The following is a 24,176-nucleotide window of genomic DNA, read 5'->3' as shown; positions in this document are numbered from 1 at the left end:
TTGGTTTTTTCCAGGTGACCCACAGTTGGAAGTTGGAAGAAAAATTAGAGAAACTGTCAGTTGACAATCAAGGCCTGGCTACCTGGGCTGATTGTTACGGGAGCATCATTTGGCTTCCTGGACTGTCAGTGGAGATGGCTGGTCCCTGCAAGCGTGGCCTAGAGCAGATTGGCTTCCTGGCCGGTCCCCACCGCTGATGGGTTGGTTCCCCGGGCAAGGTGCTGCAGGTTGTGAGCCAGAGTTCTGTTTTTATATTTGGCCTGGCCATTGTCTGCATGTCTATTCAGTCACTCACAGCCTGCCTTTCAACTCAATTCAGCAGCTCCGCAGGAGCACCTGTTGTGGCCCTGCTGTGGGCACGGACAGATGAGTAATAACCTGAGGGTCCGAATTTGTGGGGCACTTAGCCCTCAAAGCTTCACTCAGAGGGCCTGACATGTGTCATCTCCATTAACCCTCCTAGTCCTGGCTCTTTAGGGTAGGTAGGACAACAAGGACCTAGACACAGTCTCTGAGGAGTCTCCAGTCTCTCAGGGGAGGCAGGTGTCCAAGCAGACACCCACCTTAACGCACGGGAGGGGCGACACAGTTGTTGAGCAACTGTTGAGCAAGTTGTTTGAGCAGTTGTTCGCTCAAAGTCTGGTGGGCATGTGGAAGTCGAGTCTGCCCTGGGTGGGTGCGTGTACCAGTTCGCTAGGGCTGCCAAACACAGTACCACAACCCAGGGGTACCAGGGAGCTCAACAACAGGCATTTGTCGCCATAGTCCCAGAGCCTGGGAGTCAGACATCAGGGTGGAAGGAGGCTTGGTTTCTCCTCAGGCCTCTCTCTCCAGCTTGGGGGTGGCCACTTTCTCGCAGTGTCCTCGAGTGGCCATCCCGTGCACGTGTGTTCCCACAGTCTCTGTATGTCTTCACTTCCTCTTCTTGGGAGGACCCTGGTCAGATTGGATTAGGGCCACCCTGACAGCCTCACTTGAACTTGAGCACCTCTTTAAAGACCTCACCTCCAAACGCAGCCACCCCTGTGAGGTTCTGGGGGCTAGGGCTTCAATATAGGAAATTGGGGCATTGGACATCATGCAGCCCAAAATACTGGGGAGTCAGGAACCTCCAGGGAGAACGGCCTAGAAGGGTCAGAAAGGGGGAACTGCCATGGCATCTTTCAGGAAGATGGGGGTGTGCTTGGGAAATAGACAAAAATAAAAACATTACAAGACTGTTAGAATGCAGGGGGATATGGTGTGACGTCAGCGACTGGCCCGAGCGAATGAGTGGTCCTCAGAGAGTCCGCCAGGAGGGAGCCCGGGCAAGTGACCCAAAAGCAGCGGTAGACAAGACGGAGGTGGGTGTGTCTCCTTCTGCTTCCTGCTTTGTCCCGGACCCACTGGCTTACCTTTTTTTTTTTTTTTTTTTTTTTTTTTAGCTGATGGCACTTTAGCTGATAGATGAAGAGAGAGAGAAGAGGGCATCTGGAGGTGTGCTGGGAAAGCAGGGCAGAACTAAAGCCTTGCAGTGGTCAATTGCGTGCTAGCGTCTTGGTTTTAGTCTAGGATCAGGCATGTCTACTCTGTTGGGTGCACATCCTCTGCTCCCTCTGCACAGCCCACCCCTGGAACAGTGTGGGCCAGGAGGGTCTGTCTCTCCTGAGTCATTCACAGCTGCTGACGATCAAGAGCTCCTACCTGATACCGTGTTAGTGATCAGATTGTGGCCTTTTGCATCAGTTTTTGCCATTGGGCTTCAAGGATGCCTGTCCTCTAGGGAGCCGAGCTCAGTGGGCCAAATGCCAAGCTCTTAGTGACCTCTGTGTGCACGCTTATGGGCAGTAGGTCAGCCCTCCCTAGCAGAGAATTAAAGGAATCCCAAGTGTTATGGGTTTTAGCATCCGTAGGATGGAATTGCAGAGGTAGAAGCACCAAGGCCAGCATTTTAAGGCTGTTGGTCTATCCTAGGAGGTCGTCAAGCCCTGATGTTACCCTGAGCCTGGGACCCAGCTCGGTGAGGAGCAGCCCGCCTTGTGGTCAGGCTGTACCAGGACCTGCAAGATGGGAGGCTGGGCTGTTTGTTGTGCAAGGTACAGACACCAGTTCTGGGGCGGGCTGCCTTGTGTTTCCCTTGATCCTACTCTAGCCCCCTGGCTGTGGCTGGATGCGGCCAATAGGGATTAGAGAAGAGAGAGAAGAGACACAGTGCATATACCCCCTTGGCCACCTCCCCATGAGGTCCACCTCGAGGGCTGTGCCCCTCGTCCCGAGGTCACCTCCCTCTAGGCAGCCTCCACACGACTCTCTCATCCCAGGGTTCCTGTGGGTGGTGACAGCTCCCTGCTCTGAACCTAGGGCTCCTACACGATCTCTTGAGGTACCCCCACAGCTCCCTATACCTTTGTAAACAGCTCATTGCAAATAAATCCTCCATGGTTATCCTAATTTGAGTGTGCCATCTGTTTCTGGTTGGCACCCTGACCGCTCTTTGCCACTTGTTAGCTCTGTAAGAATGGGCAGGTTGTTGAGCTGCTCCGTGCCTCAGTTTCCCCCTTGGTGTTGTGGGATAATAAAGGTGAAGGCTCTACCTCCTAGAGCTCCTTGGAAGATTGACTGAGTTCATCCCTGTACAACCTGGCTCTGAGATTTAGAAGTGTCCGTCCCCACTCTGCCCTTCTTACCCTCTTCCCATACATTCCTCTAGTCGTTACAAGACTCTAAGGCTTCATTCGAGGTTCCTGTTATATGTTTTGAGTGGGCAATGGATACACACAGTACAATATTCCAAGGGTCAGAGAGGGACATAGGGAAAAATAAGTCTCCCTCTGATCCCTGTCCCCAGATAGCCATTTCTTCCACCCAGAGGCAGCTACTTCCCAGTCCTAGAGGTAATCTGTGCCAACGTGAACCTAAATGTACCTATAGGCCCTATATCACAATGGGCCAGCGCTGATAGAGCACTTTGCCAGTATAAAATCATTTAAATCTGTGCAACCCTGCGAGGTCAGTAGTGTTCTCGTCACGTTTCAGATGAGGAACCTGAGGCAGAACGGGGATCTGGAACTTTCCCAGGGCCCCAGAGCGAGAAAGAAGGGGTCAGGACAGCAGGTCCACAGCCAGGCCCCTTTGTAGAGTGTGTGCCCTGCTCTGTAACTTGTCTCTCCCACTGAGCAATATATTTTAGCAAGTGGCATACAATGAGAGTCACCCTGTTCTTTTCATGAGGCAGACGGTTAGCACTTTGCTTTAATTACTTCTAGACTAGACCCAGTTAGAGTTTTCTCGACCTTTCCTGTGTCCATGTAGATGTGGCTTTTGGAAACTTCACTTTTGTCTCTTCGGCCCTCTGTCTGCTGTGGACGGCAGCCGTCTTTGTGCTCAGCATGGGCCAAGGGAAGGACACCTATTTGCCTCACCCCAATGACTGGCTGCCCTGTGGGGGGCCCCTTGCAGGCAGCAACATGATTGCTCATTGATGCAGGGTCACGGCCGAGATGCTGGTGGATCCTCAGCGGGCAGGTATTTTTGGAGCTGGCACATTCCCTCGCTGCCTGGCTACATAATTACTGCAGACCGGCCTCATCTGTGCTTTCATGGAATCAGCAGGCTTCCTCTGTCCGCTGAGGTCAAGCCAAGGCCTCTGAGTCAGACCTGGCAGTTGCCCAAGATGAGGATGATGCGGAAATAATAAGAAGAACTTGGGGAAGGAGAGGTCCATTAAACAGACACCGGAAACCACACTTCAGTAGGGTTAATAAATAAGGGAATGTCATGATGGGCTGTTCTCAGGCTGTGGACAGCCGTGGGAGCCGGATGGAACAAGGTCTCCTCCCAGAGCCCCTGTCCATCCTGGGAGCCTAGGTTGTTCGACTGAACTGTGGCATAAGAGAGCAGAAAGAAACACATGGGGCCAGCCCCCACTGATGCAGCCCCCTGGCACCAGAAGACCACAGCCCTCTGTGTCTCAAGAGAGAGGCTGGGGAGGCCTGGGCATTGTTGTGACACCACACGTATAAGAGTGTGCCATGGCCCCAGGGGTGAGAAGTAGGGCTAGCCGTGGCTGCTGCTGTGGGTTGTTGGAAGCTTAGCACACCAGCCCATCAGGTGGCTTGGCTCTTGCCATACTTCTGTTCTTCCTCTGAAGTAGAGACAACAGAGATAAGCTCAGGCACCCAGGGTGGGGTCACAGAAAGTGTTGGAGCTAGACGGGACTAGGACTTGGACAGGTATGGTGGATTTGATCCCAAGAAACCTGTGCTCTTTGCCCTCCCCTCATGAGGGGGGCCTGAAGGCTGCTGTTCCGTGGTTTGGTTCCCACTCAAAACTTACCAAGTCTATTGTAAACAAGTTGCACTCGTTAACTTCACATAAATTCTCTAGGCCCAGATGATTTCACTGGAGAATTCTATCAAACATTTAAACAAAAATTAACATCTATTTTATATAGATTTTTCCCAAAAAGTGAAGAGAAGAGCTTGCTTTCCAACCTGTGATATACAGCCAGTAGTGCTTTGATTTCAAATTTAGATAAAGATGATACGAGAAGAAAACTATAGGCCAATGTCTCTCATAAACTAAGTAAGACAAAAATTGTCAGTGATCAAATACAGCAAAGGATAAAAAGAATTCTACGCCATGACCAAGTGGGATTTGCTAATTTTTCCAGATGTGCAAGTTTGGCTCAACATTTGCAAAGCGCTTGAAAAATCGATGTTTTCTATCATATTAAAGGTTAAAGAAGAAGAATCATACGATCCTATCTGTTGACTAGGAATACAAGAGAAGTGCTGTAAATTGGTAAAGAATATCTATAAAAATCGTATAGCTGGGCAGCCCTGGTGGCTCAGCGGTTTAGCGCCACCTTCAGCCCAGTGTGATCCTGGAATCCTGGGATCAAGTCTGACATCGGGCTTCCTGCATGGAGCCTGCTTCTCCCTCTGCCTGTCTCTGCCTCTCTCTCTCTCTCTCTCTCTCATGAATAAATAAATTAAAAATCTTAAAAAAAATTCCTATAGCTAACATCAGACTTAATGATGAAATCTTTTCCCTGTAAATTTGAGAACAAGGTCATGATATCTGCCCTCATCCGGAAAGTTTTAACTATTGCAGCAGGACAAGAAAAGAAAGGAAGGCATATAGATTGGAAATGAAGAAAAATAAAACTGCCCCTATTTGGGGCATCTGGGTGGCTTAGTCGGTTAAGCGTCTGCCTTCAGCTCGGGTCATGGTCTCAGGGTCCTAGAATCGAGTCCCAGGTGAGGCTCCCTACTCAGCGGGGAGTCTGCTTCTCCCTCTTCCTCTGCCCCTTCCCCTGCTCGCACTCTCTTTCTCTCTCTCTCTCTCAAATAAATAAATAAAATCTTTTTTTTAACTGCCCCTACTTGCACACAAAATGATTGTCTGCATAGAAGACTCCAAGGAATCTATAAAAAAAACAAAAAGCAAACCCTCCTAGAACCCATCAACGAGTTCAGCAAGTTCCCAGGGATACAAAATCAACAAAACATGCACACTCATTCTCGAAATGCTTCCCCTGGCTTCCTCTTTCAAGTAGAGTAAATCCACTCTCTTCCAGAGGTCTCTGAGGCCCTGCCTAACCTGGTTCCGGCCTCACCTCTACTATGTTCTTCTTTCACTCCCCTGTCCTGGCACATTGACCCTTCCGTGTTCCTTGGATGTGTTACATCTTTCCTACTTCTGGGCCTTGTACTCATGATTTCCTGATAGCTTCCCCCCGGGCTCTTCCCTTCTCATCCTTCGCTCTGATCTTAAGTGCCTTCCTAGCAATCTGAAATAATCTCACTTATTTATTTGTCTCTCTCCCTCCACCCCTGCTCTCATGTGTAAGCTTGTTAGGGGGAGGCACTAGTATTCCCCGAAGTCACACAGCAGTTGCCCCATGGCAAGCGCCCAGTGAGCGTGGGTTGAGCAAGGGACTGCAAGCTGTTCTCGTGTCATTGTGTCTCAGTGATTTTGCTGTAAGTCATGTGTCCAGGCTACATTCACCTTCTCTTATTTTCCCTTTCAATTCCTGCTGTAATGTTAGCTTTCGGTTTTGTTTCCAGAAAAGCCTCCAGAATCCAAGAATTAAGTCTCATGGCTCTTGTACCTCCCTAACAGAAAGAATTCCATCGATTGAGTGCTTTTACTTTTCAAAGAGTATCCTTTTCATGTCCAAGTGGAGGGCTGAGCATCCAGGGGGTGCTTGAGAAATGATCTTCATCATGCGGCACGTCTGCCAATCACAGCACTCTGTCAGGGCATCCTCATAGCCCTGCTGTACTTGGGCAGGGAAGACCTCCTCAGGGGGCCGATCACAGGGTGGGGGGCCCACGACACAAGAGGAGATGGACCAGAAGCAGGTCAGAAGCAGGGATTTGCTGAGTATCTGCTCTGAGAACAGGTACTTCAGGGTTAGGGAAGCCACACTGGAAAAAGCTGGGTACCCCGAGTGGCCCACTTCTCTCGGGGAATCTGGCTGGGGTTCAAACCCAGGTTTGGGAGTTGGGGGAGGAAAGTCAAATATCTGGAGGAGAGGTTGAAATGTGACCTGGGATGAGTTACTTTATGTTTCTGCAAACTGGGGCTAATGGGTTAGGAGAAAATTAAAATGCTAACTGCAGGCGCACCCCAAGAACAAGCACCTGGAGCCTAGCAATCCCCAAGAACTGCTGGCTGGCCTTACTGATTTTTTGTTAACCAGCCCCAGACCCTGTGTCCAGCAGAAGAGCCCTTTCCTGGAATCCTCCCCAACTCAAGTCTAGCACCTCCACACTTAGCCGACATAGTGGAGCCTGAGTCACCCGAGTGGGCGGACACTGCCTCGCCAGTGCACCCCCGTTGAAGCTCAGTGGTGGAAAGCCTCCCCTTCTATCCAGCCTCCATGTAGCCCCTGTGATGACCCTAATGCAGTGAAGGACTGGACCGCTGAGGGAGCAAGCCCAGCAAGCCCAGCCAGCCCAGCCACTACTCCCTCAGCACCTTTTGCTTTTCAGAAAAGCTTCTGAGCTGTGGGAGAGGCCACTTTCCAGGCAGATCCATCCCCTCCTCCTAGTAGCTGAGCCTTCCCTCAGAGCCTGCCTCGCTAAAAGAAGGCCAGACTTCAGAGAGCAGCCTTCCCCGGGGCACAGGAAGCTGGGGCCAGGGGTGATTTCGTATTTACAAGTTTCTTAATCTTTAGAGCAGTGATCTCCAGAGGAGGAACCAAGCAATAACTTGAAAACTGCCTCAGCCCTGTGGAGTGAAAAAGGCAGGTCTCAAAAGAGTCTATAGTCTGTAGTTGCATTTGTTTTTTTTTTAAGATTGATTGATTTCAGAGGCAGAGGTGGGACCGGGGAGGGCAGAGGGAGATGGGATGCAGACTCCCTGCTCTCATGGGGCTCCATCTCCTGGGAGATCATGACCGGAGTCAAAACCAAGAGTCCCAGTACCCCTGCATTTTTGTTTTTTTAAAACAATACCTGTGGGGCACCTGGCTGGCTCAGTTGGTTAAGCGTCTGCCATCTACTTAGATCATGATCCCGGGGTCCTGGAATCGAGCCTTGCATCAGGCTTCCTGCTCAGCAGAGAGCCTGCTTCTCCCTCTCCCTCTGCTGCTCCCCCTCTGCTTGTGCATGCTCGCTCTCTCTCTCTCTCTCTCTCTCTCAAATAAATAAATGAAATCTTTTTAAAAAATAGAACAATACCTGTCTATCCATCTGTCTGCCCATCTATCCATCCATCTGTGAGTATGTACATGGAGAAATACCGAAGAAGAATAGCAAACAACTCTGGTGCTGTCTAGGGGTAGAAGTACATGAGATTTTCATTTTTCTCTGTTCCACATTTTTGGGATGTCTATATTTTTACAATGAGCATGCACTGCTTTCATAAGCAGAAAATGCATTTGGGGTTAAACCATATCAGTCAGGATAGCCAGTGGGATCACATTTGGTTTTTGTGATAGTTATCAGCACTGCCCAATGCTAGGCTACCTGCCACCTTCAGGAACGATCAAGGACTGGACCATGACTTGTCTTGAGCATATAGCTTCCACAGTAGCACAGACAGTGTCTATGTACAGATGTTCCCTGCGTTCCTTCCGATTTACAGATAAGGGAAGGGGGACCTTTCCTTTCCTCAGGGAAGGTGGGTGGGGTGGGGACACATCCAGATACCAAGATAGGACCAGGACTGGGGGAGCAGAGTCCGAGGAAGGCTGAAGACACTTCTGTGGGAAGCTCAGTTGGCACATCCTCAGGACAGAAGAGCAGCGTGAGCCACTCTGCTGGGGAGCCGTGTCAGGATCAACCAGGGGCTGCTCCAGAGCTGGGGAGCTGGAAAGCTTTTCATCTGATTGATGTTGTTTTAATATATGCTCAGTGTGTCCTGCCAGGTCCCTTTCCTGCTGTTTAGCTTTTCTCTATATCTCTGTCTTTCTCCAGCTATGACTCAAGGGCTCTGCATATCTCCTTCCCTCACATGCTCTTAGAATGAACACATCCAGAGGCTTTTGCAGGATCACAGCCCCTCCTCTTCGGGCTGGGGGAGGAACAGGAGGACAGGAGCCCCCCTCTTCTCGTAATGCTCAATACACATTCCTTGAGCCGAGCCTGGAACTACCCAACAGTGCTTATGGCTCAGTGAATGCTAAGACCTGCCCCTAATCCAACCCCTGCTTTCTCCAGTTCCTGGTCACCCAGGGCAACAGGCTACCACGCTTCTACGATGTAGGTTTACTTGACTGTGAAATGATTTATGTCATTTTTCTTTCCTATACCTTAGGAAAGGACAGAGTTAAATATTTGAGCACCTACTATATGCCAGGCACAGTAGACATACCATCTCCTTCAATTTTCCTAGCACATCAGAGGTGAGTTTTATCAGCTCTTTTTTAATTCATTATTTTTAAAAAGATATTTATTTATTTATTTATTTATTTGAGAGAGAGTAAGAGAGCAAGCACATGAGCAGAGGGGAGAGATAGAGGGAGATGCCAAAGCAGACTCCCCACTGAGCAGGGAGCCCGATGTGGGGGTCTATCCCGGGACCTGGGGATCATGACCTTAGCCAAAAGCAGTCACTTAACTGAGCCACCCAGGTGCCCCTCATCTCTCTCTCTCTCTCTCTCTCTCTCTCTCTCAAGAGATGAAAGAAAGGACTCAGGTTCAGTATTTGCCCAACGAAACACAGCTAGCAAAGTGGGGCAGCTAAAATCTGACACTGGATCTGTCTAGCTCCAAAACACCATGGGCTGTCTCCAAAAGGGTGGGCGAAGGATTCATAAGTAGAATCTATTGCAGAGGGTGGTTGCTCTGAGATTGGAGAGTCTCAAAGCCTGACAGACCCGGGAAAAGCTTACTCTTACAAGATTTACAAAATGCCAAGTCCCTACATGTCGAGGCCCCAGGTATCAGAAGGCCAAGACTGCTCTGTCACCCAGCATAGTTAATTAAAAAGTAAAAGTCCAGCAGGGCATTCCTGCCTCCAGAAAGGTTTGCTCAAGAACCACTCAACAGCAGGCTCTTCTTCCTAAGCTCTTTTAACCCTCATGACTTTCCATTTTGACTCCATTTGGTTGGACCCCATTCTGGGAAAGGGCAACACTCATTTCTATCAAATCAGAGACTAATTGCTCACATTCATGCACCCCATGCATAATGCAGGGTCAGCCCGTGCCAGGCTGGGAGCAGCGGGAAGAATTTGTGGCATTTGTGGTCACATTAGCCTATGGCAATCCACTGGTTCCTTATTTGTCAAGGCTTTCCCCAGCGCCCTCTCTGTGTCAGGCCTTGTGCTGGGCACCTGGGTGGGATACAAGGATGAACCTCACTGATCCAAACCCTTAAGGGTTCTGGTCTGGCCTTGTCCTAGTTTGGTAACTTGGCTTCAGTCTTTTTCCTTGGAGCTCAGCTGGGACCTGTTCTAACACGTTTCATGGACCTTCCCCAGAGCATCACTGTCCTTGTCACTGGGTCACTGGGTCTTGCGAACGCTGCCCACCTGCTGCCTGGGGTTCTCATGCCTCCATGGCCAGCTCTACCTGGTTCCCCATTTGCTGTTCCTTGGCCCCTGCCCTCTCTTTCTGACCCAGTGGTACCTGTTACCCACAGTATAAAAGCAGTGCCCCGTTGGTCTGGACTGTGTCTGTGAGACTTTGGAGCCAGGCCACACATGCACCCACTCCCCATCCTCAGTATGATCACCCCCACCCTGGATGTAAGCAGCAGGTGCCAACAGCCTACAAGGCAAGCCTATTTGAGGTACAGGAAAGAAGGCCCCTCTGGTCATTCTGGGTATCTCTGTTCAAGGATGTCATGGCCCCTACACCAGCCTCAGGAATGACATCTAATCTGCTACCCTGAGCAGGGGGAATGATGTTGAGGGCTTCCCAGACTGGCCATGACCCTCGGGTTTTGTGTTCAGGGCACTGGGCAGAGCCTTCTTGCAGCTCACTTTCCCAGACTAGATGGCCTGACTCCACCATCCCTGAGCTGACTGATGGCAGGTTGTTCCTGCCCTGAGCAGCAGAACGGCAGGCAGGTGAGGCTCCTGCTAGTCAGGGATGCTCCCTCAGAGCCCCCTATGCTCGGAGCAGGCCTCTGAGACACCCCCCTCCCAGGGAGCACCCTCCTGTCAGCTTTCGTGATCCCATTGGCCCTGACTATTCAGGCTGCACATAGAGGCAAGCTCCTCAGAGGCTCTCAGAAGTTGTCTGTCGCACTGGATGCTTTTGCATTTCTGAGCCACTTTGGGACTGTCATTAGACTCAGGCCTAAAATGGTTTCATAAAAGGTTCTTTAAAAAAAATTTTGTATATATAGTGATTTAAAACATGTCAAAAATTGAGGATAACAAAACCAAGAAGGGGAGATTCTCTTCCCCACACCCTGCACCAGTTACCCCAGTCGCCACCACCCCCCACTGTGGGTTCTGGCCCTGGGGTGTCAGGGGATAGGGTCAGCAGGTGGCAGCAAGGTCAGCAAGCTCACATGCTATGCCGCTGTGATGCTGGGGCCTTGCTTCTTGGCTCTCCACTGCTCGTTGCTGCAGACACCTGCTCCCCAAAAGCCTCAGGATTCCGCGAGGCTATCCAAAGCAGTAGAGGACGGTCTTGTGTTCACTGTAGCTTCAGGCAAAGAACATTTTCTTCTAAGCCCAAGTTAAAGTGGTTAAAAATACAAACCTAGCAGCTAATTCCTTCCTATCTGGATTCCTCCATTTACCGGGTGCCTGACCTGGTTTGCTGTATCTGTCTTCCTGTTCTTCTGTCTACCTCACGTACTTACACAGTACTTACTGTGTGGCTAGTGCTGTTCAAAGCCTTTTTCGTGTATTAATGCACTGAAATCCACAGCCATCCTATAGAAGAGTCTAGTACTGTCTTCATCTTAACAGATGAAGAAACTGAGGCAAAGATGAACAATTTGCCCAAAGTCACATAGTCAGGAAGTGGCAGGTCTGACTCTGAATCTGCAGATACCAGGCCCCAGAACCTGGCTTTGTCACACCCGTACCAAATGGTCTCTCACCCCAAGCCATGGCGGGGGGTGGGGGTTGCTGAAGGGCCTCCCCGTCTATGCGGGGCGTTACCCCAATCTCATCTGTGTAACCCAGCAGGCGAGATCTGCTGGGGGGAATGTGGCAGGTCTCAGGAGGGGAGGATCCAGCACCCAAGTGTGAGGAAGCCTTCCCAGAGTTGACATTCTTGACTTTGGGAATGAAAACAAACCTGAGGACAGTTGAGGATGTTGGCTACCTCCCTGTCTATAACACCATCTGGCACCTGCCACAAAGCTCAGCAGATGGAGTTATACCCTCAGAACTGCCCTGTTAATCACCAGCAGCTGCCCCGTGGAGGCCAGACTGGCTCCCTAAGTGGCCCATTGCAAGCCCCACTGGCAGATGGCCTGTGAACTGGGGATTTGGGGGCGTGGCAGCAGCCAGACCACACAGAACACAGCAGGCACATTGTTAGAAAATGAGAGGAGGCACCTGAATGGCTTAGTCAGTTAAGCGTCTGCCTTCAGCTCAGGTCATGATCTTGGGGTCCTGTGATTGAGCCCCATGTCAGGCTCCCTGCTCAGCAAGGAGTCTGCTTTTCCCTCTCCTACTTGTACACTCCATCTCAATTTCTCTTTCTCTCCCTCAAATAAATAAATAAATAAATAAATAAATAAATAAATAAATAAAAAATAAATAAATAAATAAATAAAAAGGAAAGAAAGAAAACAAGGGCTCAGGGAAATGTACCAAATAGGAACCGAACAGCCAGGAAAATTGGGCCAATTTTCATCTGAGAACAAATGTCCATTCTAGGCAAGTGGCTTCTGAGAGCCTCCAGGAGGAACCTTCTGCCTGGAATGTGCCCTCTACACCCCCATCCGCTGTGTAAATGCACCTGGGGCCCAGATTCCTCATCTGGCAACAGCGTCCAGTGAAAATTGAATATTATTCTTATGGAAAGTAATAACTTTTTCCATTTTTATGTAATAAAAAAGAACAACCTAATTTAAGGAAAAACAGTGTATATGTGGAACAGAAGTTTGGCAAAACTGTGAGGGTGATACTCAGATTCATTTGTTTATTTATTCACAGTCTCATCCAATACTGAATCAATCCTCTGCGTGTACTGTGCTGTGGGCACCTTTCCACGGCAGAGCAAAGCCCCCACTGTCATGGGGGAGACAGCTGGTTTCCAAACAGGCCTGCGTGTTAGGTTAGACAGGGTGACATTTGAGCAAGGACACTCACTGGAAATATACTGGTCAAGAGCATGCTAGAAAGAGAGAACTCCAAATGCAAAGACTCTGAGGCAGCAGCACGCTCAGAGTGTCTGGCAAAGGCATACCTGGGAAGCACCGGACTGAACGCTGGCCAGCATCCCTTCCAATATGGTGGCCTTGTAAGTGTGATCTGGATGGGGACAGTTCCTGGTTTAAGACATGGCTGTCTAAGAACCTGGCTGCTGGGGGGATGGGGGGACTGGGTTTGGCGGGGGAACAAGCGGTGGTTCTGCTGATGGAGCTTTGGGTTCAGGATGTCCCTGAAGGTGGGAGAATGAGAGGCAGACAAGCCAGCCCCCGCACACACACATTATCTGTTTGCCTCCTGGGTGGGGGGGTGGGAAGAGTCACTATTCATCCAGTGTTTGCTGGAGGGGTGGCTGTTGGGAACAAGTCAGTCAGATGCAGTTCCTGTCCCACCAGAGCCCCGGCATGGTGGAACAGGGGCCCAGGTGTGGTTGGCACCCAGGCATGTGGGTAGAGAGAGTACATAGGGACAGGTCTACCTTCCCTGCTGAACCCTGTCTCACCTGAGAGCAGCTCACCTCCCGCAGCTCAGGGCTGCATCCTGGAGGGCCCAAGGGAGGAGCAGGGCCAGCCAGCGCAGAATGAAAATGCAGGATCTTCATTCAAAAACCAGGAGAACAGGGGATCCCTTGGTGGCTCAGCGGTTTAGTGCCTGCCTTCGGCCCAGGATGTGATCCTGGGGTCCCAGGATCGAGTCCCACATCGGGCTCCCTGCACAGAGCCTGCTTCTCCCTCTGCCTCTGTCTCTCATGAATAAATAAATAAAATCTTTAAAAAAACAGGAGAACAGTGCCATTAAAGGGACATAAGTGTTTCCCTTTTTCCCTCGAGGTCGCTCTCAGGGTGTCATGGTACTTTACATTTGCTGTTTAAGGTCTTTCTGAGTAAGGAGAAATTAACACTTTATTTTAAGTTATTAGTGTTAAAAAATTATTAGTGTGAATTTTACCTTTCATCTTTATACCATACCAGGCCAGCTTGAGATGCAAGTATCAGAGCATTTAACTCATTTGTATTAAGAAATCACACAATTCGTGTTTTGCGGCCTGCTTCTCGAGGGTGCCTTGAGTGGGCCGGGACAAATTCAAGCCAGGCTCGTGAAGGTTGGACAGAGGGAAGGAAGGAAGTGCAGCTTCTCAGAAGTCCTAGGGTTTCTCTGTCCCCATGATGCAGGACACACACGCATGAACCTTCAGGCCTGACAGCTCTGTACTCTGCTCTGGCCAGGGAGGGATAGGATCTGGGGAGGTGCAGCAGGCAGCTCAAGGATTTTTTTTTTTTTTTTTAAGATTTGTTTATTTTAGAGAGAGTATGTGTGAGCAGGGGTGGAAGCAGAGAGAGAGAGAGAGAGAGAGAAAGAAGGAGAGAACCTCAAGCAGACTCCCTGCTGAGCACAGAGCCAGACACAGCAGGGCTTGATCCCATAACTCCAAGATCACAACCTGAGCTGAAATCAAAAGTTGGACGCTGGGCAGCCCGGGTGGCTCAGCGGTTTAGCGCCGCCTTCAGCCCGGGGCCTGATCCTGGAGACCCGGGATTGAGTCCCACGTCGGGCTCTCTGCATGGAGCCTGCTTCTCCTCCTGCCTGTGTCTCTGTCTCTCATGAATAAATAAATAAAATATTAAAAAAAAAAAAAAAAGTTGGATGCTTAACTGACTGAACCACCCAGGCATCCCTCAAGGATCTTTAAGCCTCTATCTCAGAACATGCCCTAACCTGGGTCGGAGTGGATGAGATTGCCTAGATTCAGCCTCCAGGCACCACCCACTAGACAGACTTTGGTGATGCCAGCCCAAGGGCAGGGAGTGCGGGGGGACTGCTGGCACCATGCTCCACCTGAGATGCCATGGGTATGTGTGGCCAACTGATGCTCATGCCTGGGCCCCTGCTGGGGATGGAGAGCTGCCACAGCTCCAGAGAAGGAGGCCAGCCTGTCCTGGAGTGTCAGGGGCAGGAGAGCAGGCTGCTTGAGAATGTGTCCTGGGGAGGCAGTGGGAGGCAGGACCAGGCGGGACCTGACACTCCATGACTCCAGCTCTATTTATAAAACACAGATTCTGGGATAGAATTAAGACTTTTAAAATGGGAGCATAGAACATTCAGTCTCCAGTGTGGGACCCCTCTGAGCCTTGGACCCCATGTGACTGCACCGGTTGCAGGCCCATGAAGCAGGCCCTGGTCATCGTTCAAGTCCCTTGGCACTTCTGGGCCTCAGTTTCCTTCAGGTCAGACAGGGTGACCGGGTGCCCCTGCGTCATGTAGTGAAGGACGTCTGCAAGGTCGCATGTGGATGGGGGCCAGGAAAGCAGCAGGAATCAAGGCCTCTGCTGGCCCAGCCTCTTTATCTCAGGCTTTCCCGTTCTGCTGCTGCCAGCTGGTTTCCTCTGCTGCCTTACGTTCTTCCCCAGTGTTTTTGAGCACCGACTGTGTGCAAGACATGGGCTAATAAGCACATTGCATAACCCTGATGTTCACAACCCCGTGCTGTGGTGGTAACAGCAGCGTGCATGAATGCTTACTGTGTGCCGGGGCACCGCGCCACGTGCTTTACCCTCGCCGACACAGTGACCGCTCCAGCCACCAGCACTACGAGGCAGGTAGTAGTATTATTAGTCTCTGTTTGCAGATGGGGAAATTGAGATGAACACAGTTAAATAACTGAGGGAACAGCTTTGAGGCAGCACAGCTGGGGTTTGAAGCAGGCAGTGGGAGCCCCAGATCCCCCACTATTCAACCCTGCTTTACGCTACCTCCCCCTTGACTCTTGGTTTCTGCCCGCCATTCCTCTCCCTGCCCAGGGCTCCTACCCCACCCTCCTGCCTGCCCCCCAGAGCTCCCTGGCTTCTCTTTGCAAAACACAGCATTTCAGCTTAGCTTCCACCATGCCCAGCAGAGGGACTACTGGGCCCAGCTCACCTTCTCCCCTGAGCTCTGTCGCTGGTCTAGTCGGCTTTCAGAGCAGCCACCTGCCATAGGGCGCAACCCCACGCTCATCCAGCCAGCTGGGGTTCAGCAGGGGAGCGGGGACATGTGACCCAGAAGGAGCAGGGAGAGTGCTAGAAAGCAGGACCCTCAGCTGAGCAGCAGGGACTGCCCGCCCTGACCTGTCCTATTGAGGCCCAGAGTCAATGCCCTGTCTGAGGGAGGAGCCAGGCTCTCCGACCCTTTGTCTAGGCCACGCTTCTGCAGGAGAGCCCAAAGCAGGGAGCCCTGCTGACATAGTGGGGCAGGACCCCCTCCTGCATATACATGGAACGTGTCCCTAGGTGGGGAACTGCCTATGACTGGGGTGACCTTGCTGCCTTCCTGGCCCAGGCGCTACTGTCCCTGTGATCTGTCGGTTGCCTCCTCTCAGCCCTTTTTCTCTTCCCCCCCATATGGCAGAGCTCCACCTGGAAGGGAACTTCCTGCACCGCCTCCCCAACGAGGTCAGCACCCTGCGGCACCTCCAGGCCATCGACCTCTCCCGGAACCAGTTCCGTGACTTCCCTGAGCAGCTCACCACCCTGCCAGCACTGGAGACCATCAACCTGGAAGAGAACAACATCGTGGGTGAGTGGCCCCAGCCCTCTGGCCCCCGTGCCTCCTGCCATCTGCCATTCCTCCCTCTGGTCTCCCGGGGCCCCACGTGGGGCTCTGCAGTCAGACTTTCACAGACATGCTGGCAAGGCCGGAGACCCTGGAGCTCAGGCCACTGGGCCTGGAAGGGGAGCCATTATGAGGCCCTGCCACCTGCTGCAGGTTGGGCTGGACAGCTGCCTTCACCTGGCAGGTAGGAGGCCCCAGTGTCCTCACCACCTGCCCTGAGCCAGCAGACCACCGTGGCTTACAAGCTCTGTCTTGCATCTCTGTTTGCCGGTCTGGGCTGCCTCCCAGACTCTCCAGTTTGGACCCAGTATATGTCTGCTTCCACCTAAGTCCCCCCGCAAACCCCATCTCCCTCCCTGGCCTTCATCGTGAGCCCTTCACCATTAGTACTTAGGCACCGCTAGGCAGACGTGTCCAGAGCAGCCTCTCCATGCTTCGCAGTGCACAGATACGCTCCCCCCAGGGAACCTGGGGGTCTCCCACCACAGGCTCAGAGTGCCTTCTGCAAAGGGCAGGCCCAGGGAGTGGTCCTCTCCTCCTCCTGAGGCAGTTCCACATGAGCATCCTCTCCAGCTGCCCAGGGATCTCCCCAGAGAGAACCAGCTCTCAGCAGGGCCCCTCTGTGCCCCTCCTCCTCGGCCCCCTCCTCCGGCTGCCTTGGCTCCCTCAGAAGTGCATCTTCAGCCCTGTTTGGTGCCCCCTCATGTTGCCTCTGATGTTGGCAGTGCCAATAATAACCCCCTTCAGTGCCGCTTTTATTTTTGTAATTGCTTTCACAGCCATTATGCCATTTGACTAAAAGCAATGGCTCTCCAGTGGTTTGGAGCTAGATGGAGAGTAGCCTGCCTTCTGCATGGGGTGCTGAGTATCCCTTCTGTCAGCAGTGCTGCCAGCAGGACTCTGGCCCTGGCTGAGGGGGCGTGGGATCAGTTTACCCCTGAGGCTTGAGATCCACTTTTTTACAGATGAGTAAACTAAGGCTCAGAGAGGTCAGGAGAATGCATCAGGTTGCACAGGGAGATGATAGAAGCGTCCAGGACTCTCAAACTCGGGCCGGTGCCTTGGATGAGGTTTCTTGTCTGACCCAGGATCACTGTGTGCCTCGCCCCTGGGTTGGCCCCTCTGTCACTTGAGCCCTCGTGCTGTCTTCAGCTGGAAGAGGCACGCCCAGAAGTGCCTTTTCACCCCGAGGCTCTCCCTCCCGTGCTGCCCTCACTATCTGGGGTCTTGCCCTGAGCCCTTCATTCTCGGCCAGGCCCTCCTTGCTGCGCCTTCCCTCCCCTGCCTCTTATTCTTGAGACCATTACTGATGCAGCCAGTTCCTCCTGCCGCCTATCCAAACGGGGCGGTTCCCAAGCAGGGGCTACTACGTGCTGACACCAAGACCAGAGCTGGGCATGTAACTGCGGGCAGGCAGGTCAGGAGGAGTGTCGGCCATTGGCTTCCCCACCTCCCCACTGCAGCCTCAGTAGACTCACGTCACCTGTCTGAGCCCCAGCTCCTTCTCAGCTTTTAAACAGGAGTTCTCCCCCAATCCCCACCCAGGAAGGGAGCTTTGCCCCCTCCATGCTGGCTGCGGTACAAAGTGGGGCGTACAAGGGGGTACAGATCCCCCAATCCCTCCCCTCCCCAACGCCAACAACATCCCTTCACAGCAACAGTTCCCAAAATAAAGATCAGCTTTTTTAAAAAAAATATTTTATTTATTTATTCATGAGAGACACAGAGGCAGAGACATAGGCAGAGGGAGAAGCAGGCCCCTCACAGGGAGTCCAATGTGGGACTCGATCCCAGGACCCCAGGATCTCACCCGGAGCCAAAGGCAGACGCTCAACCACTGAGCCACCCAGGCATCCGCTGTTTTGACTCATTCTGTTGTATAGATATCTCTTCCTTTCTGTTGAGGGACAGCAATAACGACACATGGGAGCCTCTTACAGTTTATCAAGAATGCTCATGCACAGGCCCAAGGCCCATTTGATAGCTGTAGAAACTTAGGCTCTAAGGGATTTCCCTTCACCTTCATGGCCAAGTGTCTGCTGTGCACCTAGCCAGGTGAGCCAGGAAAGAGATGTCAGTCAACCCCTGGGCTATTTCCCAGCCAGTTCCACCTGTAGCAGAGCCTCCTGGTGCCAGCCTGGGCCAGACACAGGGGATCCCAAGATGCGGGGGCCACTCCTGTGCAGCAGAGGCACCTGCTTTCTGCCAAGTGCACAGAGGCTCCCAGAAGTGCCCATTGATCTCAGGGCCTGCGCCACTGCACGAGGGCTTTCCGAGGACACTGGGGCCTCCTTCTGTCCTCCCACATGCCCCACATGGAGAGAAGGGGCACGTGGAGGCAGCACCTGTTCCCTTGCCGGAGTCTCCTCTCTTCCATTCTCTGCCTCTCCTGATCCATCCTGCTTACTTGGATCACCTCTAACTCCCGAAGCCATGGCAGGCCGGGCCCTCACCTTCATAGCCCAGCTGCACGGAGGGGGCTGTGATCATGGTGAGGAAGGTGAGGACTGCGTCGTCCTTCATTATGGAAGTAGCTCTGCACCTGTCGCCAGCTGTAGCTTATCTCCTGTAGAATCTCATTAGGAAAATTGTAGTAGGAGCTTAGGATGTCTTAAGAGTGGCTAATTTTTCCCCTTCAGAGCCCACAGAAGGTGTTGGAAACATTTTTCTTTTTTCTGAGAAATAAATCTGAGATGCATGAGTTGCTCTAAAGCTTTAGTTCAGCGAGAAGACAACAAGTAGCTCCAAAGCAAGCTCCCAAGTGCATCAGAAGGAGTCTCAGTCTGAAGGGACAGCCCCTAAGGATGCCCCCAACCTGGGCTCAGGAAGCATCCGGGGGGGGGGGGCGGGGAGAGCAAGGACAGCTCTGTCATCTTTTGCCTTCTCAGCAGTGCTGCACCCAATCTTCCTCCACTCTGGGCCACAGTGGGGCTCCAGTTCACAGAGGAGGGGGCCCTCAATAGGGTACGTAGGCTGACAGAGCTGGGGACGCTTGGTCTGCTCTGTGATGCCAGCTGCCAGCAGGTGGTGGTGCTGCTGCTGGACCTCAGTGCTCACCCATAGCTGAGTGTCCTCAGGTCATGTGTCCGGGTGGCCCTGGTGGCCTCATTGCCATTCCTGGTACAGATAGTCCGGTCCACGCGCATGATCTCTATAGCCTCATCCCAGGAGCTGCCCTGCTCCCTGCTTCCACCCAGCACCTAGCGTGCTGTCTGCCCTACAGCACGTCCTCGGGTGCTCAGAGACCTGAGTGAAGCAGAAGTTCCTAAGCACCAAAGGCCCTCTGAAATGACTGACACACAATACAGCGGATTGTTTCCAGTTGCCGGCTGTGACCCACTCATGAGTCACAAAGTCAGGTGGGAAGGTTGAGGCCAGTGTGTGATGAAGTACACCTGTAGCATGGTACTAGTGCTTTGTGACTTTCATTTCAGGTTTATGTACATGCGCAGCTGTATGTACTGGTTTGTGATGTAAAACGTATTTCTTACGGTGGGTCACCATGAAGAAGTATCAGAAGCCACTCCCTTAAGATGTCCTGCAGAGATGCGGGGTCTTTTCATGGCCAGCCTAGCTCCTTAGCCTCCCCCCCCAGCTCACACTGCCAGCCACACAATACATCCTTCCCTCCTCTCTTCTCCATCCATGGCCACGACCTTCGGCACCTTCCTGGTGACTGGTGGGGGTGGAGTGAGGACGGCCAGGGAGGCCTCGGCTGAGGGGAGGAGCTTGCCACCCACCTGACTATAGAATCAGGTAGACGACAGGGTCAGTGCCACCTGTTTATCCCTGCCCATCCCACCTCACCCATGCTGCCAGCCTGCAGCATCCCACCTCACCGTTTTCTCTGCCTGTGGCCACACACACACACATACACATACACACACACACACACACACACACACACACACACCCCTGGCCCCCCACCCCACAGTCTGTGGGTCTGGGCCAGGTTCAGGTGAATGGGAAGTAGCACAGATCAAGACGTCTCACTCCTCTGCCTCTTCCTCTGTGGAAGGCGTCCTGGAGACAAGCTACCAGGACATAGTTGTGGTTGGCCATGTGTCCCTGTGAGGTGGGGCTCCCAGGAGAGCCCAGGAGGGGTTTCAGAGGAGGTGGAGGTATTTGGTCTGAATGACAATGACAATATGCTGGATCACCCATCTTCTGAAAAAACCCAGAAGCCAGGTCTCTCACCCTGGCAGCTGCCACATGTGACTTGAAGGAGGTTGGGCAGGAGCCACATGAAGTTATCATTAGAACTCGATCCTGCATGGTCTTTCACTGTATCCCAGAATGTGTGGGGGGTGAGGAGAAAATTAAGTACTTAGGAGACTTCATTTTGCTAAGCAGGGGACTCTTTCAGTTAATCTGGAATTAATTTTCCATAACTCTCAACTCACCAGGGTTTTTCCCAGTGTTCCAGAGGGAGCCAGAGATCATAGGAAAACAAGCTCTTGCTAAGAATTTAATAGAACAATAGCACTTTGAAAAAGCTAAGTCACATGGGGATGCTATTTCATCCTGCTCCATACTGTTTCGCCTCTTACCGTGGAAGGCCATATCTCCTCAAGTAGGGCCTCAGGGGCAGCACCTGAGAACTTGTTAGAAATGTATTTTCACAGGGCGCCCTGCTGGCTTGGTTGGTTAAGTGTCTGACTCCGATCTCAGCTCAGGTCTTGATTTTAGGGTCCTGAGTTCAGGGCCCTGACTTGGGCTCCATGCTGGGTGAAAGAAAGAAAGAAATGCACATTCCCAGGCCCTTCCTCAGTTAGAAATTGGGAGGAGGCGATTTGTTTTAACAAGCTGCCCCCGGGGATCCCTGGGTGGCGCAGCGGTTTAGCGCCTGCCTTTGGCCCAGGGCGCGATCCTGGAGACCCGGTATCGAATCCCACGTCGGGCTCCCGGGGCATGGAGCCTGCTTCTCCCTCTGCCTGTGTCTCTGCCTCTCTCTCTCTCTCTGTGACTATCATAAATAAATAAAAAATTAAAAAAAAAAAAAAAAAAAAAACAAGCTGCCCCCACCGGTGATACGGCTCCATGCTGAAGCCCCCGCCGAGGCTATGGCTTCTCAAAGCTTCATCCACAGACCAGCAGCATGGGCATCGCCTGGGAGCTTTTTAGAAATGCAGAGCCATAGACTCTACCCTCTGTCCTCCAGGGTCAGAATCTGCAACTGAGCAAGGTCCCCAAGTGATTTCTGTGCACACTGCAGGCTAGGAAGTGCTGGTGAGGTGTGTGTGTGGGGGGGGGAGCTTTTCCTAAATAACCAGGTGCATCTCCGGGCTGCAGGCTACTCTCTTGTCCCACCCCTCCCACCCAAGCACAACTGCTCTGTAAGCCTCACAGAATGCCACAGGGTACAGGCCACAGATCCCACATCCCAATCCCCTGGGAGTGCTGGCTAGAGAGGAAGCCTCCCAGGTTCTCTTTTCAGACCTACTGAATCAGAACCTCTGCGGATGGGCCCAGGAACCTACATTTCTAACAAGCGACCTAGGCAGAGACAGCAGTGTGCTGATTGAGAATCTGTGTTAGACCCTCACCCCGGGCTTCAGTCTTTTGGTATAGTTTACCTGGACCATGGCTCCAGCCCTTATCCGTCAGTACAGGATCCTTGTCCCTGCAATACAAAGATGGGAATGGGGGCACCATGGGGACTTGGAGGGAGCATGGCTGGCCCAGGGGTCCCCTACACCCCTGCCATGACCCAGTGTATCACAGGGTGCCTGGGCCCTGTATCGTACCATCCTCGCCCTTCTCCAGCAGGCAAGGGAGGGCAGATCCTTCCAGGGAGCCGCAGCTTCACTCTGGCCTCTGTCAAGAGAAGAGATCCACCAGAATGCAGCCTCCACTGTCCTAGCCTGGGGGCACAGATGCCAGGACCTCAGGATAGCCCTCCTGGGATGTTCACATGGCTGTTCCAGCCTCACCTGGTACCACAGAATGAATTGATCAGTGTCACAGGGGCAGAGGGAATGCGGCTTTGTTTCTCTTTGAGGGATCTACCCATAGTGAGAGGTTCTGCAGGCTCTGGGTGCTCTCAGAACTCACCTGTGTGGCGAGAAGGCTGATGCGCTGGAGTTCCATCCCAGTTCCGGGTACTGGGATGGAACTCCAGTTCCAGTACCTGGAGGTGGGCCTAGGAGGATTTCCTGGAGGAGGCAGAATGGGCGGGACTGGTCCTTCTCCACAGCACAGCCCTTTGTCCCTCTGGTGGAATGGGAGGGGAGTCTCCCTAGTTCTTTCACTAGGGCCCAGAAAATGTTGTTTTAAACATAGAAAACTGGACAAGCAGAGGTGGAAATGATACTCTATTTGACCTAAAAAGAAGTGCAGAGACTTTACAAAACCTGATTGCTGTAGGTGCCTAGCATAGCTCTCCTGCCATGATCTTGTTTAACCTGCCTAAGCGTCCCTTCTGGATAGGAAGCATGATCGCCACTTGACAGCTGAGAAGAGAGGCTCACAGAGGTCAAGCAGCCTGCACGAGGACATGATAGAATCAGGATTTTAACCCAGGTCTCTGGTCATCCAAGCCTATATATCTTCAGTGTCCCCAAGCCTATCCCATGCTCCTTCGATAGGAGAGCTACATGAAGTGACAGGTGCAGGTGCCACCTGTCTGGTAGGCACCCATCAATAAGTTGGCAGGTTACAAAGCGATAGCTTTTGCCCACTACCTTGCCCAGCCCTTGAAAGAGCCCTGAAGCTGCAGAGAAAGCTCCTCCGGGAGAGGGCACGCTGCAAGGCCTCATTTGCTGGTGGCTCGCTAGAGGCTGGTTAGCAGACAGACCTCCTGTAGCTCGCTGCCTGCTGTGACAGGCCTGTCAGCCCCTAAGACAGGTCAGAGCTGAGAAGCCGGCCTCTCGCCCTCCTCACCCTTCGCCATGAGGCTTCCAGGCTCTGCTTGGGGAGAGGCTGGTCTAACCTGACCACGGTTGAGTAAATGGTGTGCTTTGAACCCTCCGATGCCAACATACTGCTCCGTCAGTCAGTGGCCTGTGTCCAGAGCTGTAGAAGTAACCTGTGGAATCAGCTGGCTATATCTTTTGAGCTCCTCCATTTTCCACCATGTACCACTTGGGGTTTAGCTAGGCTCTGATCCTGGGTGATCTGAATTGCCAGGCTAGGAAGGCTATGTCAAGGCCTCAAGGGCTTTGAGAGGTCAGGCTTGCTGCCCACCCTGCAGACCCACCAATGCTCAGTAGGGTGAGGAAGCAGCAAGTAGAGAATCTCAGCCAAAGCAAATGCTTCTGGACGCAAGGCCCTGCCTCCTCTTAGACCAGGCAGGGGCATAGTGAGACTGTTCACCAGCTGCCTTCCGAACTTCCTCTGGGCCCAAGAGGCAGCTTGAACCACAAGCAGGGAAGGCTTCTTAGAATTTCCCAGGCCTGCCTGCCTGTCTTCACTCTGGACAGAAGGGGAGCCCCCCGTGGTGATAGCAAAAGCAGAGTCTGTTTTTAGCAGGAAAGGCATAGGCCTGAAGCCCCACTTATATCATTAGCATAAGCAAGTCGCCTCACCTCTGTGCACCCATTTCATCCCTGCTGCAGTGTGGGGAGGACGGCTCCATCCTTTGGGTTGACTGGGTTCACTGCGGTCGCTCCCCACCAGTTGCTTGTCCTCCTGCCATTCAGCCAGCCTGGGGTCCTGACCACATGCTACCTGCTGGGCCACTTGCACTTACCCAGGGACCAGGACAGAGGAGCCAAGGGACCTAGCTAAAGAATTGGATAGAGACTACGGAGTGGACCACAGCATCCAGGACAGGGCTCAACTAGCCAAGGAAGGTTTGCCCAAATTGTCCT

The 24,176-nt window shown here is 52.4% G+C and overlaps 1 protein-coding gene and 1 long non-coding RNA gene across 3 annotated transcripts in view; one reads left to right on the top strand and one right to left on the bottom strand.

Annotated features, from left to right (window-relative positions):
- LRRC20 (leucine rich repeat containing 20) overlaps positions 1-24,176 on the top strand; it is a 91,694-nt gene that overhangs the window by 46,987 nt on the left and 20,531 nt on the right. For both annotated transcript variants that reach the window (XM_077894841.1, XM_077894842.1), the window contains one exon: positions 16,162-16,329. In XM_077894841.1, the coding sequence (XP_077750967.1) occupies positions 16,162-16,329 (168 nt within the window). The remainder of the gene's footprint in view (positions 1-16,161; positions 16,330-24,176) is intronic.
- LOC144311823 (uncharacterized) lies at positions 20,857-22,844 on the bottom strand. The gene is made up of 3 exons (XR_013377328.1): positions 22,113-22,844; positions 21,942-21,988; positions 20,857-21,089 (listed from the first exon to the last, which is right to left on the bottom strand). It is a non-coding gene; the product is annotated as an uncharacterized LOC144311823 (long non-coding RNA).

The sequence above is a fragment of the Canis aureus genome, chromosome 4, assembly GCF_053574225.1.
Source record: "Canis aureus isolate CA01 chromosome 4, VMU_Caureus_v.1.0, whole genome shotgun sequence".
Taxonomy (NCBI): Eukaryota; Metazoa; Chordata; class Mammalia; order Carnivora; family Canidae; genus Canis; species Canis aureus.
This window is presented reverse-complemented; position numbering and strand designations above follow the sequence as displayed.